At 55.8% G+C, this 22381-nt stretch overlaps 2 protein-coding genes across 2 annotated transcripts in view; one reads left to right on the top strand and one right to left on the bottom strand.

The window, feature by feature from the left end:
* The first annotated feature begins 4170 nt into the window (after positions 1–4170).
* Positions 4171–9986, top strand: TP53INP2 (tumor protein p53 inducible nuclear protein 2). Its single transcript, XM_014937593.1, has 3 exons — positions 4171–4504; positions 7890–8199; positions 9609–9986. Exons 1-3 carry the CDS (start codon positions 4381–4383, stop codon positions 9859–9861), a joined length of 687 nt encoding a protein of 228 aa, XP_014793079.1. The 5' UTR covers positions 4171–4380; the 3' UTR covers positions 9862–9986.
* Positions 9987–21064: 11078 nt separating this feature from the next.
* Positions 21065–22381, bottom strand: part of NCOA6 (nuclear receptor coactivator 6) — a 46158-nt gene continuing 44841 nt past the window's right edge. The window contains exon 15 of the mRNA XM_014937566.1: positions 21065–21668. Coding sequence (XP_014793052.1) covers positions 21622–21668 — 47 coding nt within the window. The 3' untranslated portion in view covers positions 21065–21621. The remainder of the gene's footprint in view (positions 21669–22381) is intronic.

The following is a 22381-nucleotide window of genomic DNA, read 5'->3' as shown; positions in this document are numbered from 1 at the left end:
TGAAATTTGCACATAGAGCACTGATCAAGGCAGACTGAGAGCATTTCCAGTGCCCTCCCCAGTGAGGTGGGCTTGGGGTGCAGCAAAGGGGACCCTGCTGTCCCCAGCCCCATTCGGCCCTGGTGTGTCACCCTGAGAAGCTGCAGGGTGATGCTGGGCTCAGCTTTGGTCAGCACTTCTGCTGGCCTGGGAATGCTGCAGGCAGAGCTGCCCCAGCTCAAAAAGTGCAGGAACCTGCTCCTGGCCTTGCACTGGGTCAGGGCATGGGGACCTTGGAGTCCCCCCTGTGCCTGCCGTGGCTGCTGGGTGCATCCTGCCCCTCTCCTCCTGCCTGGGGAAGAGCAAACAGTGGGAAGCCCTGAGACATCACCAGCAGGTAGCTGGGAGCAACAGGGCTTCTGCCACAATTAGATGTTTAATAAATTTATTAAATATGTGATCTTAATGTAATATTAAAAGATATTTACTGAACAGGCAAGTGCTCCATGCAGAAGCCAGATTTCAGATGGGAGGCAGGGAGAACTGGTGTGTCGTGGAGCCGTGGCTGTGTACCACAGCCCTTGGGGCTGTCCTGGGTACCCTGTGCCAGCCTGGCCGGGGGGCACACGGATGCACGTGTGGGTCCCACGGGAGGGAAATGTCACTGTGCTCGGCACGGAGCACATGGGAGAGCCCCATGGGCCAGTTCCCATTCATTGCCCAGCGGGATGCAGCCCCTCTTCATATTATTATGCTTTAATGCTCCGGGGAAGGGGGGTGTCTGGATAATTAAGTTGGGAGTGTGCTGGAGGATAACGTTGCTACAGTCATGGTGGTGATGGGGGCTGGGAGGTGAGAGCTGCCTTAGCTGAGCTCTCGCTGCAGTCGGAGGAAACTACTGTCACGTCTCTGTGCCCATAAAACCCCCCATTCAGTGCTTCTGGAGGAAGCCAGGAACCCTCTTAGGGCACAGAGTGGGGAATCCTCCCCAGGCTCTGATTCATGCTGGTGAGAGGCTCTGTGAGCCTCAGCCAAGTCTGTTTTGAACACACTGTCCCAGTCAGGACCCAGCTTGTTTAGTTGCAGCCTCTCCCCCTGCATGGATCTGGGCACAGGGTGCGAGTGGAAGGGATGAACCATGGCAGTGGGGGCTGCCCTGCACCTCTGGGGCAACTGAAGTCACCCGGGGCTTGAGACCTGCTCGAGGGGACAGGCAGTGTCACGCTGATGCCCAGCCACACCAGGGAGGGAGAGCTGGGTGTTGCAGGGCTGCTCCATGCTCCAGTGCTCCCTCCTGCATCCAGGGCAGCAGAGATCAGGGTGAGCCCCCGAAGCCCAGGAGATCCCACCCATGGGGAGAGGCTCCTCTTGCATTTTCATTTTCTGCCCTGTGGAGCAGATGTTGTACCTCCTGAAGCACCTAAGAGAAGGCAAAAGGCACGCTGATCCCACAACAGATAAGCACAGGCATTCCTGAGCCCCAGAACTTGCACCGAGTGCCCAGGCCAGCCACCCTTCCCAGCAACGCTGAGGCTGGAGAGGCCGTTTTGTTGGCGGGGGGCTGGGGGGATCTGAGCTAGAACTGGAGCTGTTGGAGAAATGGCACAGACATGTCGTGGCTCCCTGTGCCATTCCCATCCCACGTTGCCCAGAGCAGATGAGGCTTCACCAGGGTCCAGGACCACTTGCAGGCTCTTTGTCACCTTGGTCGACAGAGCCAGGAGCTGGGGGTTTGCCCTCTAAATGCCCCCAGCAGTGTGCCAAGACAGGCAGCACACAGCTGTCCCCTCCCCCTGTGGCTAGCACTTGATGGCATTTTAATGCCCTTTAATGTCTCTGGAACAAAAAGCATTTTCTCTGCACAAATAGCACTCTGCACCTTGTGGCTGCTGTCTGTCTGTGTCTCTCTGAGAGCTTTGCAGTCATTAATAACATTAGTGAGTCCCAACCCCCCTCCCCGCGCTGGGGGGAACCTGTTTCCCCAGGGGTGAGTTTCCCCAGTGATAGTGTAGATGGGACTCTCCCGGGGCTGGGATAACCCCGTCCTCGCTGCTGCTCGCTCCTGCGACGCTGATGCCTGGGCTCCTGGGCTGAGACACAGCCCGGAGCCAAGAACTTTGTCGTGTGGGTCCTTGTAAAGGAGCAGTGATGACACATGTGACGGTGTCATCTTTTGGGGCTGGAGGGTGCCAATAAAACACAGCCGCATCAGAGGAACAGCCCTGCAGATACACACACACAGTGGTAATAACAGTAACGACTTTCAAAATTAAACCCTCCTCAAGCAGATAATGGCACAGGCAGGGCTTGAGCCAAAGAAGGAGGATCCAGGAAACTACAGGCTGGTCAGCCCCACCTCCGTCCCTGGAGAGGAGATAGAACAGCTTGTCCTGGATGTCTAAGCATGTAGAAGAAGAAAAGGTCATCAGGAGTGGTCAGCATGGATTCACCAAGGGGAAATCATGCTTGACCAGTCTGATAGCCTTCTACCATAGAAGGAGTGGCTGGGTGGATGAGGGGAGAGCAGTAGATGTTGTCTACCTTGACAGGGCTTTTGATGCTGTCTCCCAGAACTCCCTCATAGCTCAGCCTAGGCAGTGTGGGTTGGATGAGAGGACAGTGGGGTGGATTGAAAACTGGCTGAAAGACAGAGCTTAGAGGGTTGCGATTGGTGGCACAGAATCCAGTTGGAGGTCCGTAACAAGTGGGGTTCCCCAGCGGTCAGTACTGGGTCAGGTCTTGTCCAATATATTCATCAGTGACCTGGACGTAGGGACAGAGTGTACCCTCAGCTCGTTTGCTAATGACACCAAACTGGGAGGAGTGGCTGACACCTCAAAAGGCTGTGTCACCACACAGCGAGACCTGCACAGGCTGGAGAGCTGGGCAGAGAGGAACCCGATGGAATTCAACAAGGGCAAGTGTAGGGTCCTGCACCTGGGGAGAAATAACCCCCTGCACCAGGACAGGTTGGGGGTGACCTGCAGCTCTGAGGAAAAAGACCTGGGAGTCCTGGTGGACACCAGAATGCCCATGAGCCAGCAATGGGCCCTGGTGGCCAAGAAGCCAATGGCATCCTGGGAGGCATCAGGAAGAGTGTGACCAGTGGGTGGAGGGAGGTCATCCTGCCCCTCTGCTCTGCCCTGGGGAGGCCCCATCTGGAGCACTGGGTCCAGTTCTGGGCTCCCCAGTTCAAGAAGGACAGGGAACTGCTGGAGAGGGGACAGCAGAGGGCTACAGAGATGATTGGAGAATTAGAATATCTCTCTTATGAGGAAAGGCTGAGAGACCCGTGTCTTTCTAGCCTGGAGAAAAGAAGACTGAGAGGGGATCTCATCAATGCTCATAAAGATGTAAACGGTGGATGTCAAGAGGATGGGGTCAGGCTCTTCCCAGTGGTGCCCGGTGACAGGACAAGGGGCAACAGACACAAGCTGGAACACAAGAAGTTCTGTCTGAACATGCAGAAAAACTACTTTCCTGTGAGGGTGGCAGAGCCCTGGCAGAGGCTGCCCAGGGAGGTGGTGGGGTCTCCTTCTCTGGAGACATACAAAGCCGTTCCTGTGGGACCTGCTCTGGGTGGACCTGCTCTGGCAGGGGGTTGGACTAGATGATCTCCAGAGGTCCCTTCCAGCCCCTGCCAGGCTGTGATTTTGTGTGAAAAGCTAGCAAGGGCTTCTTGGGATGCAGCTCGAGGAGGGGAGGGTGGCCACACTGGCTTGGCCATCAGTGGGTTGGTGGTGTGTTTTAGGGACAGCTCATGCCAGCAGTCCTCAGACAGGACAGCAGCATTGCATCCTTTACCCTGCTCTAACAGCAAAGCTTAGTGCCACCAGCCATGCTCAGTGCCCGTTCCGTGCCAGGGAGGCAGGTCCCAGCCTGACCATGGGACGGTGTTTGGCTCTGCCCCTGCCAGCTCTGGCGTATGGGTCCCTTGGGACACACTGCCCATCAGGAAGGGGACACGATGAGGGGCTTGGTGCAGGTTGGGGGCTGGAGGGTGCAGGCACCCAGCCCTTCTCTGCTGCTGTCAGACATGGTGTGTGATGCCTTTGGAGATGCCAGCAGCTGGGACAGCTCATGGCACAGATCAGTGCCAGAGACACCTTTCCACTGTCCCCTTCAGCCCGTCTGAGCCCTCTGCTCCAGTCCAAATGCATTATTCCATCTTCCTTTCCCTTTTACAGGCCTTTGCACTGAAGCCAAGTGAAGAACCTCAGAATTGCACTACACACCATTTAACTCAGCTACGATTTCTCCAGCAGCAAAGCATCTCCGCCGCCACTGAGACCTTGACGGCTGGTTTATTCCCTCCTTGCCCATCGCTCCCATCTCTGTGCCTGGAAGACAGTGCTCAGCTGTAGCTCTAACTCTGTCCATCCCACTGGACTGCCCCCCACCATGTTTCAACGTCTCACCAGCCTCTTCTTCAGCGACAGCAACACGCCAGAATGCCTGGAAGAACCCAAACCCTTTGTTGAGGAGGAGGAGGAGGAGGATGGCTGGCTCGTAATTGATCTTGCAGGTGAGAAAAGCAGGGGGGACTCTTTTCCCACAGCCTCTGCTGCACCTTGTCTCTTTGGAGCTGGGCAAACTCCTAGAGATGACAGCAGATGAGCTTCCACCACATGTGAGCAGCTCTGCCCTTCATCCCTTCTCCCCTGGTCCTCCTGCCCTGCCCATGGTGCCCAGCGCTGTGGAGCCCTGGACCTGCTCCTGCTTTTTCCCTTCCTTTTCCTCTCCCAATGGTGGTTCCCAACTTTCCACCAGTGTGGGAGCAGCAGCAGCATCCCCAGCTGGAGCTGCTCCTGCCCAGGAGCCTCCAGGTGCCTCCGCACCAGGATGGGACCCTGGCACAGCACCAACCTGGGGAGGTCACCCAGGGGTTCGGTGCGATGCTGGCTGCGGGGGGCTCAGTGGGGTGGGGGATGCCAGCCCCCACGGGCTGTCTGGCAGTGCCCTGGCCTCGGCTGAGCTGTGCTGGGAGCAGTCCTTTGCCAGGAGGAGCTGGGCTCGGCTGCTCCCTGCAATGCCCCTGCCAAGAGCAAACTGGGACCCTGTTCCCATGGGGAGAACCCCCCTCCTGGGTGCTGGTGGGGGGCCAGGGTTTTCCCCACACCAGGCAGGCAGCTGGGAACATGCCACCAGCAATTTGGGTCAATCTCGCCACATTTGGGTCATTTGAGTCCATCAGGGGAGCAAATCTCCACTCCAATGGATTTATCTTCCCAAATCATTCCCAGTGCCCGTGCCAACAGCATTCAGCCAAGGGATGTCTGGCACAAGGTCCTCCTTCCCAGGGGTGGCGACAACCATCCAGAGCCCCGTTTGACACCAACCAGGCGGATCAAATTCCTTGTGTGCTGAGAGCTTCTCTGGCTCCATTAAGACCTTGGTGTTTGTGTTGTGGGGTCGATGACTCAACCCATTGCAATGATAATTTTATGACCTTTTCCTTGCAAGTTGAGCAGCGCACTCAGACAAACAAGCCTGCCCTGTTCAGGAGCTCCTCAATGTCCATGGTCTGCTTTTGTAGCCTCTGGTTAGTTGTGGTGGCCCAGCCCAGGGGACCACAAATGTATCCTGCAGGTTTAGGAGGAGGGTTTTGTCCTCCCTCTTGCAGACATTTGTTCTGCAAGCAGATGCTCCCCGCCTGTCCCCTGTGCACTGGGCAGAGCTCATTTTCATGATGTGAGTTGTTTGTTAGGGATTTTCCCCCTGCAGTGAGCTGGAGAGGGGACTGGAGTATGGAAAAGCCTGGGATGGGGGACAGGGACAGCCCCATGCCTGGTGGGAGCACTATGGAGAGCTGGTGGGGGTGGATGGGTGGTGTTGGCACGGGCAGCCATGGAGGGTTCTCTGTCCTCTGGGCTCTCTGGTGACTGTCCCGGGAGGGACACAGCAGTGACACAGGACGGGGCTGGCTGCAAGGAGGACCCTGGAGCCATGGGCATGCAGCTGCAGCCATGAGTCTGGGCCAGCTGGCAACAGCTGCAGCGTGCCCAACGCGCGCCAGAAGGGGCCAGGAGTTTCCCCAGAGAGAGAAACGCTGGGCTGTGCCCTGATCCTCTGGCTGTGAGACTGCAGCCGGCTCAGCGGGGACCCAGGGATGACTTTGGTACAAAAGGCTCCCATTTTTTTTCCAATCAGGCAGCCAGGCGCTCGGTGCAGGGCTGGCTCTCAGCAGTGTGCCTGCCGGGGACCTGCCACCCCTCTGCCAATTCCCACCGGCCCTGCCTCTGCCTTTTCCCGTAGCATTCCCCGGCTGGTGAGGGACTGATTTATTTCAGGCCTATTTTTGAGGCTGGAGTTATGCAAAGCACTTTAAAAACTAAACCCACTGGCTCCAGCCTCCATCCTTCCCTTTCGAGCCACGGTGGCCGGCAAGCATCTCACAGCCTGTCTCCCTCCCAGTAGTGGGGCAGCCTAATGAGCCTCCCAGTTTGTCCCCTCTCAGCCAGGTCTTTGACCCACGTGTTGCAAAATGCACCTGAATTTACCAGATGACCCCGGAGCATTTCAGATGCCCCTCTCGCCCCATCGCCCAGCCTGGCTCTGCTCAGTGCCCAGGGAGGCAGCGAAGAGCGTTTCCCGGTGTTGAGCAATACGGCTGCAAGTCACCCAGGGATTTGGGGATCCTAAAATATTCCTTGTGACATTAAACCCCCCCTTGGTGAGGGATGGGGACAGGCAGCCATGGATGGCAAGGGCTGGGTTCAGCCGCGCTGGGTCCCCTGCTCCCGGTGCCCACAGCACCCCTGTTGCGGGAGCGCTGCGGGACAGGGAATGCTCCAGCCGGGCTCCATGACGGTCTCCCGGCTGACAAATAATCTCCAGCCCGACCTGTCAACAACTATTAATAGCTTGATATCCACTGACCTGAAGAAAGACACTCTCGTGTTCACGAGGCTAATTGTGGCCTGCCCTAAGCCCCGGGCTGGGGCATCGTCCCTGGGGAGGAGCCGGGGACATGTTGGGTGGCAAACGCCAGCCCCGTGCTTCCTGCGCTACAAGAACACACCTCTGGTTTCTCCTGCACCCTCACCCAGGCTCAGGGTCACACGTGTCCATATGGATACCAGCCAATTCCCTCGCATCCCCCTGCGCGAGGCCAGGACTGGGTCTGGATATCCCCATGAGCCCCACATTAGGCGCAGGCTCCCTTCCCGTAACACAACCAGTAATTCCAAGCACAGGCAGCCCAGGAAAGTGCCAGCCCCAGTGCTTTTGCCAGGCAGAGGTGAGGAAGGGAAGGCAAGGAAGGCTGGGTGTCGGAGGGGGGTGGGAGGGCAGCTCCAGGATCAACCACCCAAAGTTTGGTCTCTAATGGACTGAAGCTGAAGGTGCAGTGAAAAGCTTTGCTGAAGAACTTAGTCCCCTGATTTCTTCCAGAAAAAAAAAAGGTGTGAATTGGTTTTTTTCCTCTGTGTGTGTGTGTGTGCGCTTGGTTTCAATGTTTGCAAAGTGCCGGGCGGTGTTTGCAGGCGCAGGTGGCTGGCGTTCCTCCGGCACGGCACAGCTCGGCTGCCGTGACTACAGCCAAAAGCAGTTATTGCTTTGTGGGCTGAATTTCTTCCTTCATTTGGAGAAGGAAAAAAACCCAACCCCTGCTGATTTCCCTCACTTTTTGGTTAAACTGCCTACCCAGAACCGTCTCCATTGCTTGGTGGCTTAGTGCAGCCGCCCCGGTGTGGGGGTGCCAGCTGGGACGCGGGGCGGTGCGGGCATCCCCCTCCCCACGGGGTCCCGGTGACACCGTGCTCGTCTCTAGCGGCGGTGATGGCGGTGGGGTGTCTCTTGCACTAACGATACCCCTTTCTCTCCCCCCTCCCCTCCCCACTGTACATGGTATGTGTGTGTGTCCCCCCGCTGCGCCCCGCATGGCTCTTGCACCCCCCCGCCATCCCCAGGCAGCCGTGCCCGCCCTGGCGCAGCCCGGCGAGTGGGTGCTGGCGGTACCGGGCGCTCGGTGCGATCCCGCCCGGCGCCCCCCGGTCCGCCACCCCCGCCGGCCGCTTCCCCGGCTCCGGCCGGTCCCTGCTTGATGGACGAGAGTTGGTTTGTCACCCCTCCCCCCTGTTTTACTGCAGAGGAGCCCGGCCCCGATGGCGTGGGGAGCAGCCCCATGGAGGACCTGCTCATCGAGCACCCCAGCATGTCCGTCTACGTCACCAGCACCCTCGAGGTGGACGGGGAGGTACCCGAGGACGATGCTGCCGGGTGAGTGTGACTTGGGGGTGCTCGCCGGGGGCTGCCAGCCCCAGCACCCACTGGAGAAACAGGGTGGACGGTCAGTCCCGGCATCCCAAATCACCACATAGGCCTGGGAGCGTTTTGCCAACACTACCTGGAGATGGAGCGGGCCTGTGGGAGACCTCAGTGTCCCCACGTCCCACCTCAGGGAGCACCCTGCTCGCCTGGCCATTTGCCCCGGCTGGTGCTGTGCAGGGATGGCAGCCTCTGTGTCCTGAAATACTCTGCTAAGGGCATCTCAATGTCATGTTGGGATTGCTGCGGGGGCATCATCATGAGTTTGCCGCTGGGCTGCAGCAGGAGATGGCTGTGTCCGTCTCCCCTGTCCCGAGCAGAGTCTCCTGGTGATGCTGCCTGTCACCCCACTGCCCGTCCCAGGGGAGTTTCCAGGCTGGGCTTAAACATAGGGTTTTGCACATGTATGGCATAACCAGCGCAAACCCAACAGGACAAGGTGGCCTTTGGGCACAGTGGTCCCATGGCTCCCTGAGGCAGGAAGGTGCTGCAGCCCCCTGATCGCCCTCCTGGCCCACAGCTGTGGGTGAGCGGGACACCACTGGCCACGGGTGCAGAGACATTTCTCCCTGCCCCAACATCCAGTTTAGCAGGGGGACTAAAGTTAAACAGAAATACCCCAGATCTCACCACTGCCCTCTCCTACCCCAGGAGCTGTGGGCTGGAGCCCCCCAACATGCTTCCTGGGGCCACAGCCTTGCTGCAGCCCCTGGGGAGCTCTGCCCTTTCCCCATGGCTGCCCTTGCTGCCCTGCAGCACTGGGAAAGCCCTCATCATGCCCATGCTCAGCCCTGAGTGAGCCCCAGGTCCCACTCACTGCCCCCCAGTCCCAGCCCTCCAGCATCTCCCCCAAGAGCCCCTCACCAGGCAGGGGAGGTGGAAGAATTTGGGGTGAACTTCCACCTGGGCTAGGGGACACCATTCCTCCAGGACTTCTCTCTTTCCAAACTCTCCCTGAGGGCCACAGCTTGATCTCAAGAACTTCAGCGGAACCTCAGCGCTGGAGGGTGCAGAGAGGGGGCCAAAGGGAGCTAGAAATGGGCCAGGAGACCAAATGGGTCACAAGTGGGATGGAAATGGGACTGGCCTTGGCTTCCCTCTGCTGGGGTCAAGGGAAGTAGCCATGGTGGGGGACTGTGGGGCTGCCCCGTTCCTGGTGGTGCCTGGATTTATCCTGGGTGTCCTAGAGCCCACCTGTGCTGGAGCCTCTCCCTCTCGGCTGTGGAGCGGGAGGGGACTGGGTCCATCCTGGGGGCACAGTGTGGTGGGGAGGGAGACTGGGCTGGAGACCCCAGCCGCCTTCTTGCTGGGGTGGGCGAGGGCCAGGCACGGGTGGCCACTGACAGCCCCTTTCTCCACAGGGAGGTGCCGGAGCCCCGGCTGGAGCGGCACATGCCGCACCACAGCAGGTCCCTCTCGGTGAAGGCCGCCATTCTGGAGAAGGTGGGGCAGGCGCGGCGGGTGCAGCGGGCCAAGCAGATGGTGGAGAAGCACCAGCTCAGCCAGAAGGCCCTGCAGCGGCAGAACCGGGCCCGCCAGCGCCCGCTGCGCCGGGCCAAGCAGTGTGCCGGGACCTTCGTCCACCAGCCCTGCCAGCGCCACTGCAACTACTGACCTCGCCGGGCCCACCCCCTCGCCGCCTCCCCCGGCGGAGAGAGGGAGACCTCACCCCCCGCCCCGACACCGGCCGCCCCGGGGAGCCACTGCCGGTGCCGCTGGGAGGCTGTTTCACTCCACGCACCCCCTCCACAGGGAGGTGCCGGAGCCCCGGCTGGAGCGGCACATGCCGCACCACAGCAGGTCCCTCTCGGTGAAGGCCGCCATTCTGGAGAAGGTGGGGCAGGCGCGGCGGGTGCAGCGGGCCAAGCAGATGGTGGAGAAGCACCAGCTCAGCCAGAAGGCCCTGCAGCGGCAGAACCGGGCCCGCCAGCGCCCGCTGCGCCGGGCCAAGCAGTGTGCCGGGACCTTCGTCCACCAGCCCTGCCAGCGCCACTGCAACTACTGACCTCGCCGGGCCCCCCCCCTCGCCGCCTCCCCCGGCGGAGAGAGGGAGACCTCACCCCCCGCCCCGACACCGGCCGCCCCGGGGAGCCACTGCCGGTGCCGCTGGGAGGCTGTTTCACTCCACGCACCCCCACACACCTGCACCCCTAACCCCCCCACTCCTCGTCTTCCTGCCCCCGCTCTCCATGGCTCCCCTCACCCTTCTCCCCCGATGCCGGCCGGGCCAGCACCCCCCGGCACTGCCGGCATGGAGGGCCCTGCCGCCCCCTCCACCCTGGCGGCCACACTGGCCCTCACGCAGGAAATCGGTATTCCCGGAAATCACCCCTTTCCCAAATCTGCGGCGCAGCCTGTTTGTCCCGAGGAGCCTATGGCATCAGTGCCTTTCTTCATGATGTCATGGTTCTGCGCACAGCCGGGCTGGGATGTCACAAGCAGAGACACCGAGCGGCAGCGAAAAGAGCAACAACGCAACAAGATTTGGGATTTTTAGGAAAAAATCTCATCAATAACACTAAGTAATGCTTCCTCCCCCCAAAACCAGCAAATAACCCCCTCTCTCCCTGATTTTCCAATTACATTTTTACCGTGATAAGACAAAATGCCGGCTGCCAGTCCCGAGGGGGCTTGTTGTGGGGAAGAGCTGGTGGACACCTTGGTGGCAGGGTCAGCCGGGCGGCTCACGGTGCCTCGTGGTGTTTTTTTTTAAAGACAACCTTAAAAGCAATCTCAGGAAACAAAGCACCATCCCAGCGCCTCGCCAGAGCCCTCCATGGCCTCGCCGGGAGGGGGTGGCCCCGTGGCCGGTGGTCCCTCCAAGCTGGCTGGCTGCTTCATCCAAGCAAGCCCCCTCCTCCTGGAGCCACTTGTCTGCCCGAGCCGCACCGACACACGTACATATGTACATTTGTGGGTGGACATTTCTCTGTGTACTTGGACGAGGCACCGCTGAAGCCAAGGAGCACGGTCGGCCCCATGTTAATCCCTGGGAGGGGAGCGGAGACAGAGACCTGTGCAGCTTCCCTGAGGTGGCAAAAGCACGTGGAAGGTGGTGGTGAAGGGATGCCGAAGAGGAGGCCAGAGGGAAGAGGCTGAAGTAAGGGCAGAGATGGACCTGGGAGCGGTTGCAAAGGGACACGATGGGGCAGGCCCGGTCAGTGGGGCCGGGCGAGGGGATCGCTGCAGTGAAGCCATAACGGGAATACCTTCTCCCCCCACTAAAAATTGCATCCTTTCCACTGAAGGGCCAAATTCCGGCATGGGCAATGCTGATTTTTTAATGCAAATCCCTCCCCTCCCCGTGACTGACTCATTCTGCCTTGCAAAGGACACGTCCAGACTTTACACCAGCTCCGGCACCAGCTGAGATGACTCCAAACCCAGCAGAAATTTACTGATTCCCCCCCAGCTCCCTCCCTTTAGAGACTGGTTTTGCACTCCGCGCCCCGAGGAAGGTCTGGCCATCGTGTCCTGCTCGTGGCAAGCTCCCTGGATCCTCACCCTCTTAGACAAAAAATATCCCCACTTCACCCCCCGCAAAAAATGCTGATTTCACAGGAGTTTCTTCCATTCACCATGTTATATCCCTTAATATCAGTTTGGGACCTAGGTTGAAGGAATCGTGGTGAGCCCGACCTCAGACAGCTGATATTTATTAATTTTTTTTTAATGAGATTAAAACCAAACCAAACCCTCTTACAAGCACCAGCCCCTGGCTCTGTGCCTGGGAGCCTGGACCACGGGGGAGCTGGCTAATGATGCTCACCTGCAGCATTTATCTTTCACTCTGATGACATGATGTTCCCAAAAACACAGAAAGAATGAAAAAAAAAAAAAAAAGCTCTCAAGTAGCTCTTTTCAGCCTTTCCCTCTCAATTCTTCCAGGCCAGTTTCTCAATTCAAGTCCTCCTGAGACCTGGCACCCTCATCACAGGAGTGATGTGATGCCTCCTGCCCCTCTGGCTGTGGCAGCCACGCTGTGCTGGCAGAGATGCTGGGCTGTGTCCTGGCACCCGCCACACCGGCGTGTCTGCTGCTGCTTCAGCCTTTCTGGTGAGCGCGGTGGCACCGGAGCTGGTGTTTCACGGCCGGTGGTTTATCAGCAAGGAGCGGGCAAGGATTGGGGAACCCGCTGTTGGCCCCCCCCGGCCCTCGGCATTGCCCACCGCTCCTGGGGCCTCACCGCAGCCACCGTCCCTCACCGCCAAACCTGAGACCATGCTGGAGATCACCATGCTTCATCTCTGTGTCTTCTCAGCGAAGAGACCGGCAACTCCTTGACTTGAGGGGAACGTTTACATCCTTTGGCTTCACATTAAATGCCTTTTTTCCCCCCAAAGCGATGCCTGGCATGAACCGGGAGCACAGCAGGGGCGCTGGCACCGGTGTCTGTGAAGACAAGTGGGCACTGAGCCCCAGCTCTCGGGTGCCCGATGAGGTGCTGCCTTCCCTGCGCCGCTCTCCCCTGTCACCAGGTGCCGTGCGTCAGAGGAAGCATTGTCTCTCTGGCCCGAGTACAAATCAAGAAGTGGACAAGCCAAGAATCGTCCTGCCTCCCTGCCCCTTCTCCATTGCAAATTCTCCTCCTGCTCATCCGAGATGCCGACAGTCCTTCCGGAGCGTTCCCGAAATGGGAGGCTGGCCGCGACCCTGTCACCCCCGCAGCTCCCCGGGGAGGATGTGCTGGGGACAGCAAGGCTGGCTGGGAGCGTGTCCCCGAGAGATCCTGCCGTGTCTCCTACCAGCCCTTCCCGTGCCCACCCGTCTGCTTCCAAACAGTACCCCAGTAGTGGAAACCCCTCATCAAAATCCTCCTCATCCATCACCACCCAGAAAGCCGTGGCTGTGCTCCCGGGGCTCAGCGCACCCGGCTCCGGTGGCCGGCACCCAGCACCCAGCCCCGGCTCTGCGGCCACTGGAGATACTCCGTCCTGGTTTTCGGAAGCGAATGCAAACTGTTTTCTTTTCCTTTCTTCTTTCTGTGCCAGTCTGAGACATCTTTCATCACGCTGTGCCCAGCCAGCACAGGACATGAAGCAGAACTATTATCACACTTTATATCAAGAGTATGTTTATAAAGGATTAATAAATTATTAATAATGTTTTCATGAAGAGGTTAATCCAGAGTCCTAGCATCCCGCAGGTCAACGGAGCGCACTTACCACAGCATATATGGGCTCCTGCGACCCCTCCCTGTTGTTTGCACACTTGCTTGTGTATTAACATCTAATAATCACCTATTAATCCCTGCAAAGCGACTGTCGATCCACCGGTGTGACCAACTCTTCTTATGCTGCGGCGAAGGTGTGTTCAGACTGCGCTTTGCAGAAGCCCTGCCACGCTCCTCTCCAGCCCGATGGTGAGCACAAGACCTGGCCTGATACCAAGTCTCCTGCCCAGTGTCGCCAGAGCAAGAAAACCCCTTTACACTGAGCTCATGAGTCTCCTCGAATCTTAAACAAATGAAAGGTGCTTAAAAACTGAGAACTTTTCCTGTCTGTGCACATGTGTAGATATCTCACCACGGCATGGGTGTTCGGTAGGTTGTTTCGGGGTGCGGGTTTTAGTTTTTTTAGGGGTTTGTTGATATTCTTTTCCGCCCAGTATTTTCAATTTGTGACTAGCTGTGCGGTGCTCCCGCCGGGAGGGTGAAGCAGCCACGGCGTGGGCTGGCAGGGAGGCCCGTGGGCCGGTGTCCTGCTGGAAAGGCTGGGACGAGTCTTGCTTTCTTTTCTTTACTTGTGTAGGGGGAAACTACAGCATGGACTCAGGGACAAATAGATATGCTGGGGTCTTTTAAAAAAGAGGTTTGTTTTTTTCCGGGCTTCTCTGTTTGGCTGTGGGGTTTGTTTCTGGCTGTGAGTCCTCTGGTTGGCACGGTCCTGACGGATGCTGCGGGGATGTGACTGAAGCCTTTGGCAGCGTGTGTCGGTGTGAGGCTGCCGTGCGTTGGGAGAGCAGCAGGGTTTGGTGCTTGGACATAGCACTGTCCCTGAGCAGCAGCCCCTCTACCTTTGCCCATGTCCCGAAAATTCACCTTATAGCTGCTAGAGCGCGGCCGGTCCTGCTGTTGGAGCAGTCGCGTGGAGGAATGCTGGTGCAGGGCACAGGCAGGTTTCTGGGCAGTGTGTTTTGTGTTTCTTGCAATGAAAGCATAAAACAAAACAAACAAACAAACAAACAAACAAAAAAAAGGAAAACTTCCCCAATGAAAAAATCTGGGCAAATCTCTGTTGCCCAGATCTCTGCCCAGTCAAGTCAGTCACAGTCACTCTCGGGTGGGCGAGCTGGCTCCAGCGCCGCGCCGGGGGGCACGGACGGGCAGGTGTTTGGGGCATCGGGCCTCTGCGGGCAGGCTGGGGCTGGCGGAGGCAGCAGACCCCCGTGGTGGCAAGATCCCCGTGGTGCAGGGGGTCTTCTCTGAGCAAGGCGTGAGAGATTTGCATCTCGGTTGGCTTCTGTGGGTACGGGGCAGGGCAGCCCGGCTCCGCAGCAGAGCGATGGGTGAACGCCCCAGAGTGAATGAGGAGGCTGCCCCGGGCATGGGACCCAGGGCAGGAGAGGCACCCCCTGGAGAACAGCACCTCTCAAGATGAAACCAGCTCAAGCCAGGACACGTCTAAACCCGTGTACCCCCATGCGACCCACCTCCGGGGCAGCTCCCCGCCTGGCGCTGCTTGCCACAAAGGCAGGCTGGCAGCCACAGCAGGGGCAGGACACCTCGCTGGCAGCCAAATTTTTGCCGTATTTGGGCTGTCACCTGCATTGCAAGACCAGGGGGGAGCTGCCACGGGAGGTGCGGCAATGGTCCTCGTCACTCGCTGCTCTGAAACATGCACTCACAAATGCGCTTTCCCAAAAACTCTGCTATAAAAGCTCAATCTAGAAGGAAAAGGATTCTTTCCATGGGAGTCAGCGTGCGTTTTTTTCATCATGGAAAACATAAACACTCGGCTCATCCCAAAGATCAATCACCGCTGTGGGAATCCTCACTCTTTGTTTAGGCATCTTTCTAATCAAGAGATAATCTTACATTTACATCTTACTGATACCTTTGCCTCTTTCATCCAGCCCCACTGGGGAGAGAAAGCCCCACTAGATGTCTTGTCATACCAGTCAGAACAAAACAAAACAAAAGATTAAAAAAAAATGCTCCAGTTTGGTTCTAGACTTGAATCACAGCTTTGCAGTTGCTCCTGTGGAGGATAAATATCAGTTCCCATGCCCTGCGTAGAGTGGAAATTAAATTTCATGTGAATTCATTGAAAAACATACAATAATTAGAAAACAGCCAGTGCAAACGTGGTACGGCGCCTCGAGTCAAGAGAAATGGTTCTCAGCATCTTCCTGTGACGCCTGGCAGAGGCAGCACCGGGGGCAGACGGCAGCACCCAGCCCCACTGCCCGGTGCTGGGCTTGGTGTGACCACAGTCCCCGAGGCTTCCCTGCGTGTCCGGGTTTAAAACCAGAGGCCGGCCGTGTCCAGCTGGTGCCATGGGGACTCTCCAGCCACCAGGGATTGTCAGCAGCCACCGTTCCCACAGGTGGCACAGACGTGCCTCCTGTTTGCTGCGCCTCCTTTGCTCTCTGCACTCAGAAACAGCTGCTGGGGGGCAGAGGGACGTGTCAGCACCCCAGCATCCCCCCCCAGTCCTCAGAGCCTCCCTGCACGTTTTCCTCTGCCCCAGGGCTGTGTCTGGTGACATCCTCAGCAGAGCTGCTCGCAGGGACCAGAGCCTGAGGACAGATACCCACCGCTCTCGCAGCCTCTCCATCCCACTGTCACACCAGCTGGGGACAATAAAGGGCCTTAAGTGGCCTCGGTCACCACGGGGCTCGTCTTCTTCAAGGCAGAGCTTTCCATCTCTGCCCATTTCTCTCAGCTCCGGCCAGTACAGTGTCAAAGTCATGAATAATTTCCCGGCATCTTCAAGGGCTCAGTCCTCGTCCCGTTAATATGATGGGAGCGGCTGTCACAGGTCTCATGAGCGTGGCCACAGAAGCTGGATGAAGTAGTGGGAGGGGCTCTGCGTGGTTGGCAGGTCCCTCTTTTGGTGAGAGGTGTCCTCAAACCCATCAGAGATGCTGCCTTCTCCCCAGCTTGACCCCAGGATGCCAGTGGTGGTGGAAGCACACATCAGCCACAGGCTCCGGACAGCCCCACGCCACTTGGGCAGGAGGTGGCCCCACGGCTGCCTGTTTCATGCCAATCATGGATGCATCGTCAAACAGCCTTTCTTTTTGCTTCTCATTAACTAAACCCACGACTCTTTCCTTAATAGGATGAAGATGGCAAAGATGAGCAGCTCCATTTAATAACAGACGGCTCTTACATGTAGTCCTTTTTTACAATTCTTCTTTACAGGAAGGTGACATGCAGGTGTCCTCCCCTTACTCTCACTCTGAGCTAATACCTCCTGGGCTGCTCGGGGTGGGGGGTTGCTTTTCCAGCCCCACACCCAGAGCAAGAGGGATGCCACCGCGTGGAAACACTGCCATGAAGCTTTAGCTCGTACAGCTAACCCCGAAAATCCCCCGACCTTCCACTCCGGTCCATGTTTTATCGAGGGGGGGGTGTGTGTGTGTGAAGATTTTATTCCTTGCAATTGGAGGGGGAAACCAGCACAGTAAATTGTAATTGTAGCTTAAAAATGTGTTGTGCAGGGGAGCCCAAAGCTTCTCCGCTCTTTCCCGGTCCCCTCGCCTACCCACGGCGGGGGGGCCGGGAGCGGCCGTGCACAATTTCACTGAAATCCCCTCTGCAGCTTTGTATCGGCACAATTATGCTTTAGGAAATCTAGGGAGGAGGGAAACAGCACAAGGCCTAACAGTAAAATAGTAATATTTGCTCTTGTATCTTAAATGTACCCGTACTGAGGCACTGAGCACCGCAATATGGTATCTGTATGTATCAACCCCAGGTATTCTGCTTGTAAAGCTCCTCCACGCGCATCATCCATCTCCATGTGGGACTGACTGTACATGTGCCTTTCACCCTTTTTCATGGTTTGTCATCTTTTTTTAACACAACTGCAGAACTTGAATAAATCAGTGAACTCTAGTTAAAAGTCCTATGCAAGAGGTGACGGGGGAGTCAGTTTTTGACATTTCTGTGTTTTCTATGTTGTTTTAAAAGTAGATGCTGGGATTTTCAGAGAAGCCTAACAGAAGTAATACCCTAAATAGCATTTAGGTTTGGGGTGGGGGTTTTTTGTTTGTTTTTTTTTTAGCTAAAAAGCATTTGGCATTTTGGCTGCTCAGTCTCTTGGGCAGCTTTTTGAAAAGATCGGCCTAAACCCCAGCTCCTGACGTGGTTTGTGCGTGGAGAGGGAGCGGCAGAACGAGCACCAGCGCTTCCCCAGGAGGGGCGGCGCGTTCGACGCCGGCGTTTCCTTTCAAGAGAAAGGAGAAGAAAAGTGCTATTCGGTGGGAAAAGGTTGCCTTAAGCCTTCCCTGGATGCGCTGGAGAAGGTGGTGGTCCCCGGCCGCCCCCGGCCATGGGATGCCCAGGCAGAGGGTCTCTCCCAGCCGGGTGCTGCCGGATGCCTTACACCAGTGGGACAAACTTCCACCCCCGGGATTTGGAGAAGAGGGAAAAAAAAAAAAAAAAAAAAAAAAAAAAAAAAAAAAAAAAAAAAAAGCCCCACGTTTTTCTACATCACCTATGCTGTAGGACTGAGACCTCGTCCGAACCTCAAAGCTAACAAAATAACGTCCTTTTTGTGTGTTCCATGTGAAATCGGTGTAAGCAAGGTTAGTAGAGAAAGGGTGTCTCCTTCTCGTAGGACATTGTGTAAACATTTGCTGTGTGTCAACAGACTGAAGGACACAACTGCCTGGAATACGTTACGTAGTGTGCCTGTGTGTATGTAACCTGGATTTGGTTGTTAGGTTGTAATGCTGTCTTTTGACTGAAAAAAAAAAATCTAATATAAAGAAAAACCACAAGAAATAAAAAAAAATATATTTAAACTCTATTTTGTGTGTATTCCTCTAAAGCCTGCAAGTAAACCTGTTTGCAAAATGCTTTGGTTTTTAAAATAAGCTTTTAAAAGTCAATGCTCTGACTGTCAGAGCAAGTCAAGAGAAAAAAGTTCCCTGTGAAGACATGGAGGCTCAGGGCAAGGGAGGGCACGGGCTGTGTCATCAGAGGGGTTTTCTTTCTTTTTCCTCCCCATTAAAAAACCCTAAAACTCAGCAGATGGTCGCAAGGGCTACAGCATCTGCTGATTGCCCAGAGAAAGCCGAATCCGAAAGAGGCCCATCTCTTACAGCATCAGATGTTTCTCCAAGCAGGCACCCATCAGTCTGACACGTTCCGAGCACCCACCGGGTACCCGAGAGGCAGAGACGTCTCCAAGATGATGAGGAGCTTGGAGCATCCGACCAATGAGGGGAGGCTGAGAGCTGGGATCGCTCAGCCTGGAGGAGAGAAGGCTCAGTGGGATCCCATCCACGTGAGCAGGTACCTGATGGGGGGTGTTCAGAAGAAGGAACCAGGCTCTTCCCAGCCCGGGGGCAGGATGAGAGGCACAAACTGAGGTAAAAAAGAAGAGAAATTCCACTTAGACATAAGAAAATGTGTTTTTACTGTGTGGGTGGTGGATCAGAGGAGCAGGGTGCTCAGTGAGGTTGAGGAGTCTCCATCCTTGGAGACACCCAAAATGAGAAGGACTTGGCCACGAGCAACCTGCTCTGGGCAGGGGTGGGATGGGCTTTCCCACAAAGCAAAGGCAGGGGTGCTCGGGGTGTCGCAGCTGCCATCCCCCAGCTGCTGGGAGAAGCACTTCAAGGATTTGTTAGGTTCAATATCGGGTATGAAAAACTCAGTAAGAGTGAGCTTTGATAAAGCTTCTCATGGGAAAACCAAAGTTGGCAGCAGGAGACAAAGCACAGGGTCACTGGGGCTGGGATGGACCTCAGGAGTTCTTCAGTGCAGCCTCCTGCTCACAGCAGGGGAAATACTGAATGCAGACCATGTCGTACAGGGCTTTGTCCAGCTGATACTTTGAAATCTCCAGAGAGATCTGGCCACCTCTCTGAGCCCTAGTCCAGAGCCCAGCTGTCCCCAGGGAGAATTTTTTGTTGTATCCAGTCAGCACCTCCCCTCTTTCCATTTATTCCAGTGGTGTCCCCTCCTCCCAGCACCCACCTTCATTAAGTCTTGCTCTGTCTTCTTCTCCAGAACCTGAAAGGGTGATGAAGCCCATTTCTCTCCATCCCTCCTCTTTGGCCAGGTGTTCCCAGTCCCTGGCCATCTTGGTGGCCTCTACTGTGTCCCTTCCACATTATCAACACCTTTCTTTTGTGTGGGGGTGGTGGTGGGAAGCAGGAGATGATACTCCAAGAAGAGTGGAGCGATCCCTTCCCTTCCTGGCCACTCCTCTGCTGGTCCCAGCCCTCCTCGCCGCATTCAGCCGGGCTTTGCTCGCCCTCCCCAAGGCCCTGAGCACAGAGCTGCTCCCCAGCTGAGCCATTGGTGGGCACCAGCACAAGGGTCCTTGGATCCTTCCAAGGCTCCTTCCCAGGTGTAGGAATTTGTCCTTTCCCAAGGTCCACGTCCTGCAAAGGGTGACCTTGTCCACCAGCTCACCTGCTTCCCCCAGTGTGGTGTTTTCCACAAGCCTGAGTCCATCCTCTCTCTTCCCCCAGTTTACTGGTACACGGACCTTGCCTGTGAAGACAACCTTCCTGTTTTCTGGACATTTCCAGCTCCTCATGTCCCAAAACATCCCAACGGACCTGACCAGCAACAGCAGCAGCGAGGGCAAGCAGAGGCCAGGCCACCCACGCACTGGCTCCTCAGGGTTTGGGCAGACTCAGGGGACATCGAAGAGAGACACCCCAAGGGGGCCTCTGCCACCCACCAAAGGCTTGGGCAGTAGTAAAAATGGGCAATTTCAGAAACTGCTTCCTTTTGACTGTACTCACATGTGCGTGAGTGCACACAGAAATATATAAACCCGTGCACATACAAACGGGTACGTATGGATCTACAATCCTAAGGGAGCAGACACTTTTTGTGGAAACCAACTTCACACCACCCCCGGTGAAGTGTGAGAAGTGCCTGCCCCTGGGGGGGAGCAGGGGCTGCAGAGAAGAGGGGCTTTGGGGCTCCTGGAGCATCCAACATCCCACTTCTCCCAGGCAAGAGACACAGAGCGTCCAAACTCCGCCCGCGAGGAGCCGAGATCAGCCTCGCTCAGCGTCCATCACCTCGTGCACAAAGAGGTCATTTCTGTCCTTAGAAGAGGTGACATATCATGGCAGTTTATATTCAATCAGCCTTTAGATATACATAAATGTATTTTTCAAATTCTGTAAGAAAAGAAAAAAAAAGGTAGAAGTATCTCTTTGTGCACAAAGCAGGGAGCAACCCCACGAGCCCGGCTGCTCAGCGTCTCCCTGTGAGAGCTCCCGGGACGGGGACTGACCCACATTCCACGGCGGCCCCACGGAGCATCGCCCCGATGGCAGCACCACCCCCATAAGCGTGGGGCAGGCTCCCCCCTCTCAGAAAGTCCCCAAACCCTTTCACAGGCATTTTCCCCGCCGTGTTTTCCTGCTGAGGAGCTCCATCCGCGGGCAGCCCCGGCTGCTGCCTCCCCCGCTCAGCGCACACCCACCCGGGCGGCCTCGGGGGCTTGCTCTGGCTTGGGCAGAACAGCTGCATCAGTTAATTCCTTTGTGGTTAAACAAATTCCTCTCCAAAGCTCCCTATAAGGAGCTCGCAGGCCTAGAGCTCTAAATAATCCCGTCCATCTTCCTGTTTAGAACGATGCTGTTGTTGTTGCTAATAATAATACACCCCAAATTATAGGACAATAACATTTATTTAGAGCATGAGGGATTCCACATTATACAAACCCTTAAATTTATTTTTTTTTGTTTCACTGGTCCATTTCTACAACAAATACATCAAATCTACTATATAATAAAATTATTTACATTTCCAAACAAGATTGGGTTTGTTTATAAACCCTCTTACTGCTATTCACATACAGTACTTAAACAACAGCACAATACATTATTTCCATTACCTAAAAATGACAACCCTGTTTTCTAATTTGTTTATGAAAAGTGGAAACAAATAAATTTACAATTGTCTTCCTCTCCCCTTCCATTTCATACAAACACGTTAACCTCATGTGCTAACCCCGGACTTCGCTTCTGAAATCCAGGGGGTTTTAGAAGAACCCAGTTTTTATATCTATTTATCTGTTTTTTAGAAAAAAAATCATTTATTGGGAACAGTATAATATTAAAATGACTTACTGTACAGAATTTTATTTAAAAAAGAAAAATCACAGCTCAAAATTCCTATTGGTAAATTCACACTCATTTACAAGTTTCATGTTTCCATGCAGTAATTTACTTGGATTTTCTTCGCTTTGACTGCATTGCACTGGCACTCGTTTCTGAAATCAAGAGAAGAAAAAAAGCATGGATACGAGGTCGGTAACCGTTCCCCAGAGCTGCACAGGTTGCCCTTCTACTGCTCTACACTCACGGGGAGCAGAACCCTCTGACGACCGGGGCCGGCTCCGCACCGGCCGAGACACCGAGGGACCCGCTGCCCCGGCGGTGACACACACAAGGTTCCCCCTCACTTCTCTAGGGACACAACTTCCCAGCGCTGCCAGGGTAGCGTTTATGAAGTCCTAAAGTAACAGCCTTAAAAATGAGAGTCGTGTATTTTTAGCTGGAGCCCCCACGTGCCACGGCTCAGCCGCCCCACGGAAGCGCAACCAGCCCCGAGCGTCGGGGGGACGGGGATAGAAAACCCAAGGTGTTTGGGAGCCTGACACACAAGTTAAAAATCCTGGTGGTGGAGTCCTTGGAAAGTCAGGTCATTAAAAAACCAGTCTCTTCAGGGCACATTGTGATTCACAGAAAAGCAGCTTATGCAGAAAGATAGAAAATCTTATCTAGCACCGACAGAGCAGGCGGGAGCACGTGCAGAAGCCACGGGGAAAGCAGATGACGTGTTCAGTGCACTCACCAAGGCACTACGCTTCCATTTCCACACAAAAAGAGAGTAAGGACCCAGGGTATTTGCATCTTTAGATTTTTAAAATAAAAATGTGATTTGAAATGTTGGCAATGCATCTTTGGCTCTTTACAATATTTT

Source organism: Calidris pugnax, unplaced genomic scaffold, assembly GCF_001431845.1.
Source record: "Calidris pugnax isolate Ruff unplaced genomic scaffold, ASM143184v1 scaffold83, whole genome shotgun sequence".
Lineage (NCBI taxonomy): Eukaryota > Metazoa > Chordata > Aves > Charadriiformes > Scolopacidae > Calidris > Calidris pugnax.
Note: the sequence above shows the minus strand (reverse complement) of the source record. Positions and strands in the feature narration are given on the sequence as shown.